Below are 7,037 nucleotides of genomic sequence, written 5' to 3'. Positions count from 1 at the left end.
ATATTAGCAATGACATCAACTTTGTAAAGTGTAATTTTGAAAGGAGTTCGTTAACATCGATCAGTCGGTTCAAGGTAAATTCTGCCTTGGCCCAATCAGATTGGTTTAATGTACCTCAAAGTGATATGCCTCGTGCCCCCCAAATAGGCGATGGTGATGGATTGACCCTCCTTTCCCTTTCTTTCTCTCTTTATGGTAGATTTCTTTCTTCTTGTTTTTTTTTTTAAATCTTTTAATTTTTTTCATGTTTTTTTTAGAATTTTAATTCAAAGATAAAAAAAATTAAGAATGAATAAAAAGGATAATTGATGTGAAATTTTTAGAAACATGGTATATTTTTATTGATTATCTTTTTACAAAGTCATTTATTTGACTAATAATGTCTGTAAAATGTACAAATTGATGGTTAAAGCAAAATCGAATTACTTAATTTTGAATTTTGTTAAGTATTAAATTGACAATTTCACATTGACTCATAACATAATAAAAGTTTTGATCATAATATAAAAAAGTGTTTGTTATTAAAAAATTTTGACAATGGATCACTATCACGAGATAATTAGATTTAATTAAAATAAGTGAGATTATTAGATTTAATTAAAATAAGTGAATTGTTAGATAAATATTCATTGAGATTGTTTATAGTTAGCGACCTGATAGTTGACTGACAGAGGCCGTGGCATTGGATGCGGATGAGGCAGTTGATGTGGATGTGTCTTCTCGTAACCTTTTATGATCTGATTCAATGAAGGTCGGCTTGGTAAGTGGTCTGCGTTCGACTGATCCTTTACTTTTCAGCAACACAACAACTTCGGACATGGTTGGCCTCATGGCTGCAGTTGCTTGAGTGCACATCAAGGCTATTTCTATGACTCTTTTCACATCTTCTGCTTCGTCTTCATTTGGATCTATGCTTTCATCCGCTAATTCTAGGTGCATCTTATTCTCGTACAATCTCCATGCCTGGTCAACCATACACCACTAACCAATAATTAATTTACTCTTTTATTATACAAATTAATAGTTGTTTATGAGAAAATTATCTTATGCATTGACAATTGAATTTTTAAATTTTTCAAATGAATTTATACATTAATAAATTATGTAAATGTCTTAAGTTTTATCTATAATTTCATGCGAGTCTATTAATATTCGAAATATACATTTGTCTTAAAAACATATCTTTCGTAGATACTTAAATCTTTCTGTTTAGTCAACCGTTAATGTATCTATTACTTTAATGATGTGGCAGCATTTTTTAGGACAATTTTACTCTTTTTTTTCATCCCTAAATCAATCAGAAGCTAAAACTCTCTTAAAATCCAAATTTCATTGCTGAAATGCTCTAAATTTATTGCTGAATTTTTATATTTCAATGCAAAACCAACTTGTGAAGAGAAACCATAAACCCATGTTTGCTTATTGGTGGGTGATTCAAAGTGAGGCTGAAATGTTGGAAGAGAAAATGAAGGTTGAGTTGATTTTTCTTATTTATTTATAGGTTTAGAAACCATAAACCCATGTTTGATCTATGTTTTATAGTTTTAAAACTTGTTGTAAGAACTCGACATTTTTTAATGTGTGAGATTTGAAGGTGTTTGATAAATTTTTTTAAAAAGCCATTAACACATTATTGTGTTTTTTTTTTTTTTATGTTATGGACATTTTAGATATTTCATATTTATCGTTATCGTCGTTTATACGTTAGAGATGAATTATTTATTTTGAATACTAATCCGACTTGCATGAAATTATAAACAAAACATAATAGGTAGAATAAAAATATTGCAATCTTGGATAAACTTGGTTGTAGAATGATCTATAGTTTATGTAAAATGATAGGGATATATCAACAAGAAGCAAATGAGAATTATGCAAATGAAGAGTAAAGGGTTGCCTTACTAATTACCCTTTTGAGGAGAAACTCAGCATCAGGATCGGCACTGGTCTCATGACTCCTTTGACCACTTATAATTTCAAGGACAACAATTCCATAGCTATAGATATCAGCCTTTTCTGATAGTTGTCCATGGATAGCATACTCTGGTGATGTGTATCCCCTATTTCAAAACCATTATTCTCGTTAGCCAGGAGGAGCAAACAACGCTAATAAATATGTTAGCTAGAAAGAAAGGAACTTATAAAGGAAAAGCATGCTTGTTAGAATCAAATCTCACAGTGTTCCAGCAAATTTGGTGCTCAAATGACTCTTATCCTCGGGTAAAAGTCTTGCTAACCCAAAATCAGCTATTTTGGGTTGGAAATCATCATCCAGAAGGATATTGCTAGACTTTATATCACGATGGATGATGCATACATGGAATTCTTCGTGCAGATACGTAAGGCCTCTAGCAGTGCCTAGAATAATACCATATCTCTGTTTCCAATTCAGAGAGCCTCGTCTCTCACCTGTTTCCATGGAGGGAATTAACAAGAATGACAAATTGAAGCAGCGGAGTGAGTAATGAGAGGGATCAACAAAAGTTACCGAATAAGAATTTGTCAAGACTGCTATTTGCCATATATTCGTAGACAAGGAGAAGTTCAAGTCCTTTGCTGCAACATCCAAGAAGACGGATAAGATTCCTATGATGAACATTACTTATCAGCTTCACCTCACTTTCAAAATCTAACTTTGCTCTTCGGGTTTGGAGTACAGCTAGTTTCTTGACTGCAACTATTTTCCCATTCTTTAAAACACCCTGCTCACCGTCAAACAAATAATCAATCAGCCATCAAATCTAACAAACACCATAATTTCTTGATATCTGTTCATTTACTTGTTCTCTTATATGTTACCTTGTATACATCACCAAAACCTCCTTCTCCTAATTTATGTTCCTCACTAAAGTTTTTAGTAGCAGACATCAAATCTTTGTATTTGTAATTTAATGGGCCTTGCAACTCTGTTGCCCCCAATATGTCACCTGTTACAAATTAGACCAAAGCAATTAGTATTTATATATATTGAAATTTTAAGAGAGACCAACTAAGACTCTTAACATTTGCTATAAATCAAAATTATTTTATCTCATATTATTCTGATTAATTTAGAATCTCAGCTTATAAATTTGAAAGCGTTAATCCTTCAAACAATTAATTGTTTGGTAATGAATAGAAGCAAATCAAACAATCTGAAGGAAGAATATCAAAATATCATTGCAATCTGTGTAATGTTGGCTGTATCCAAAATCAGAAAGACTTGAGAATTTTTTTGATGAAGCAAGAAACAAAGAGTAGTAATTAATATAATATACAGAGTCGTAAATTTCCAATCAATACGTGCAATTTTGGTTTTGCTTTTAGAGTAAATTCAGTGCATAGCATAATCACCTTAAAGAAGCAATGCTTGAACCAATGTTTTAATATTACCTCTAAGTGTCCCTCTTTGCCTTGTTGATAGTTTAAACCAAACAAGCAATGCTATAATAATAAGCAAAAGAAGTGATGCACCTCCAACCACTCCTCCTATTATAATTGCCTTTTTCTTGCTTGAACTACCTGAAAAACATATCACATATTGTCCCTTTGATTTGCTTTTGTAAGTAAAAATAAAAAGTAAGTAATGAAATTATCAATTAAAGCATATAATAGACGAACACACGGACTCACCGGTTCGCAGGAAAGGCCTAATGTCAATGGTTTGATTATCGGCAAAGAAAGGTGAGTTTGAGTACCTTAAGAAACAACCAACATCGACAGCCCTACCATTTGTATTAGGAGGGCATCGCTGAATGTCACTAGTGACCACCTGCATGCACTCTCGGCACCCACTTTCAGTAATGGTTTCAATGCACTGCGCGACGCCATACACGGTCGCACTAATGCCAGTACTACCGCCGACCACTTCCTTCTTAGTTGCGGCGAAGTAACCGTCAATCCTTGGCGTGGCAGTTTGAAGATCGGCTAGTAGCCCCTGCACCGCTGCTTCAAAAGCACTAGGCTCTGATGCAGACTGATTCCCGCACATCATGGAGTGCCCTTCCTGTGTGGTTTGGTTGTAGAAGTCGTTGCTCTCGTACCTCATCAGATTAGTGACAACGTGTTCAGTTTTGTACGTCTCGAACAACTACGTACTATTTTCTTTTCTAAAATTTAATTTTTTATCTTTTTATTTTTTTGTAAACAAAGGTATAATATGTAGTTTTTGTGAAACAAATTATGAAAGAGAAGGAGAATAAGTTCTAAGAAAAAATGGAAAAATTCATTTTAAGTTCCAAATGTAACGAAAAATAGAATATACCATGAAGTGGAATGGATGATCAAAATTAAATTATTGATAATTAGCGCAACTCACAGTTTTTATCTCAAGAAACACTAAACAGAACAACAATTTTACAGTCAAAGTGTTCTTGGACAATAATTGGCACATCCCAAAACATGAGTTGCCAGGAATTACCTGAGGAAACAGTCATCATAGATGACACGGGCACCATTGGCAGAGCAATTACTGATTCGGGATAGAGCAGCTTCAAAGCAAGCCAAGCAGTCAGCTGGGGAAAGGTACTTCCTGCACTGCACCATGGCATAGGCTGGGTTTGAACCCCTTGCCTGTTGAGCTGTTGCAAAATATTTGTTGTCGCTGTTCATCAGCTGCTCTCTCAGTTGCACAAAGGTTGAGTTCAGATTGCTGCTGAATTCTCCGAAGTTGGTGACGTTGTATTGGCTGCATCCTGAATTCAGCAGATTGAATTGTCCTTCTGAAGCAGAAGCACTTTCTTCCAAGAACAACCACCATATTATTGTTAGCAAACAAGTTATGCAGGCTGTTTTGGGTTGCATCTTCTTTATGATTTTTCTTCACTTTTGTAATTTCACAGTGAACAAGAATGTTCCCTACAGCTTGAGCTAGCCAACAGGGAACAAAGTTATCTCCATTTGATGACGCTTAAACCGGATAAGTATGGAAAGCTAAAATATCAGTTGAAAATTATTGGATCGTTTCTAGAATGAAAATTATAGAAATTTTTATGAAATGACAACTGATCTAACACAAGGCCAGCGGTGTTGGATGTGTTACGTGTACTATGTCTTTTAGACAAACAACAGGAGTTAAGATTACATCCAACCAAGTTTGGCTTTATTGGCTTGGATGGCAGAGTAGTCAAGGGTTAGTGCGAATTCCACGCTCAATTCCATTAATGTAATTGATTACATTTCTCCAGTAGTCTTAACTATCAACCAATCAAGAAAGGGGATGACTTAAAACTACAAGTCAGCCCTGGCAGCCATCATCAAGGCCTGAGCTGGGCGAGTACTGATGGTAACAAATCTATATCAATCTCTGTTGACCCACAAGTTTAATGACTCTATGCGAAAAGACCCGTGCGTGACGACGCATGGGTGGTGTACCTGTCTATTATGTTGAAGGAAGCGTTTGATGGTGTCTGTACAATTATCTGATGAAGGGTAACAACAGTACTGTTTATCATTTTTTTACAATCATTTTCACCTCAGATATAAAATACATTTTTGAAGATGATCTGTCTATACAATGCCAGCTTTGTAAGTACATACAAAATGAAGATGCTCTGTCAGTATATTGTCAGCATTTTAAATATACACAAAATTCATGCTCTAATTAGTTTTCTATATAGAGCATAGAGCATGGTGCCTTGATGTAAAAAGTATTAGGCGTTGTAACATATGTTCCTGGTAATGAAAATTCATTGGCTGGACACTACGTAAAAGGCGGACAAAAAGGTTGGTTTTAAGTTTTGGTTGCATCATTGACTTAGTTTGGAGTATGCCTGACATTTTTAAAGTCATAATAAGTAATCTCAATACAGAAATGACACATAATTTTAAGATATATATTTTTTATATTTGATTTTATATTTTTTGATAAGCGATTCTACTTCCCGAGTTGTAACTTTTTTAAATAAATTGAATATATATATATATATAATGAAAATTTTGATCATAATTTTAAAAGTTTCACAGCTGATTACCCTCATGAGAGTGTTATATTTAGTTGAAGTCAGTAAATTTTTTAGATAAATTGAATATATATATATATATATATATATATATATATATATAGTTGTGATTATTTATAGTTAGCGACCTGAGACTTGAGTGATTGAGGCTGTGGCCTTAGATGCGGAGGAGGCAGTTGACGTGGATGTTTCTTCTCGTAACCTTTTGTGATCTGATTCAATGAAGGTCGCTTAGTAAGTGGTCCTCGTTCCACTGACCCTTTATTTTTCAGCAACACAACAACTTCGGACATGGTTGGCCTCATGGCTGCAGTTGCTTGAGTGCACATCAAGGCTATTTCTATGACTCTTTTCACATCTTCTGCTTCATTTTCATCTGGATCTAAGCTCTCATCTGCTAATTTTAGGTGCATGTTATTCTCGTACAGTCTCCATGCCTGTTCAACCATGCAGCACTTAAATATAATATAATAAGTACTAACCAATAATTGATTTACTCTCTTTTTTATGGCAAAATTATTTTATGCACCAAAAGTTGAATTTATACGCTATCACATATTTATTAAGCAATAGTTATGAAAATTAATAAATTAGTATATTACTAAATATACACATGATAACCTTATATAAACCTAGCTATAGAATGATCCATTGTTTATGTAAAATGGTAGGGATATTTCAACAGCAAGAAAAAGAGAATAATGCAAATGAAGAATACAGGGTTGCCTTACTTACCAATTACCTTTCTGAGGAGAAACTCAGCATCAGGATCGGCATTGGTCTCATGACTCCTTTGACCACTTATAATTGCAAGGACAATAATTCCATGGCTATAGACATCAGCCTTTTCTGATAGTTGTCCATGGATAGCATACTCTGGTGATGCGTATCCCCGATTGCAAAATGATTAGTCTTGTTAGCCAAGAGGAGCAAACAACACTAATAAATATGCCAGTTAGAAAGAAAAGTAACTGAGAAGGAAAAGCATGCTTGTTAGAATTAAAATGAAAGGAAATTAACAAGTTGAGACTGAAATTATAAATTAAGCCATTGATTATATATATGGTGGTGGAATTATTAAAATTAGCTTACAGTGTT

The 7,037-nt window shown here is 34.1% G+C and overlaps 1 protein-coding gene across 2 annotated transcripts; it reads right to left on the bottom strand.

Moving 5' to 3' along the window:
- Positions 1 to 476: 476 nt before the first annotated feature.
- Positions 477 to 5,106, bottom strand: LOC110429281 (cysteine-rich receptor-like protein kinase 2). 2 transcript variants are annotated; one of them, XM_021445232.2, is made up of 8 exons: positions 4,400 to 5,100; positions 3,613 to 4,022; positions 3,373 to 3,501; positions 2,800 to 2,927; positions 2,489 to 2,702; positions 2,178 to 2,409; positions 1,910 to 2,060; positions 477 to 963 (listed from the first exon to the last, which is right to left on the bottom strand). In XM_021445232.2, exons 1-8 carry the CDS (start codon positions 4,780 to 4,782, stop codon positions 646 to 648), a joined length of 1,965 nt encoding a protein of 654 aa, XP_021300907.1. In that variant the 5' UTR covers positions 4,783 to 5,100; the 3' UTR covers positions 477 to 645. The 2 variants fall into 2 exon arrangements, with proteins under 2 accessions (XP_021300907.1, XP_021300908.1); XM_021445233.1 differs by having other exon boundaries at positions 953 to 981; positions 1,903 to 2,060; positions 4,400 to 5,106.
- Positions 5,107 to 7,037: the final 1,931 nt, after the last annotated feature.

The sequence above is a fragment of the Theobroma umbraticum genome, unplaced genomic scaffold (genome assembly GCF_002168275.2).
Source record: "Theobroma umbraticum cultivar Fairchild unplaced genomic scaffold, ASM216827v3 scaffold_44.0, whole genome shotgun sequence".
In the NCBI taxonomy this organism is placed as follows: Eukaryota; Viridiplantae; Streptophyta; class Magnoliopsida; order Malvales; family Malvaceae; genus Theobroma; species Theobroma umbraticum.
Note: the sequence above shows the minus strand (reverse complement) of the source record. Positions and strands in the feature narration are given on the sequence as shown.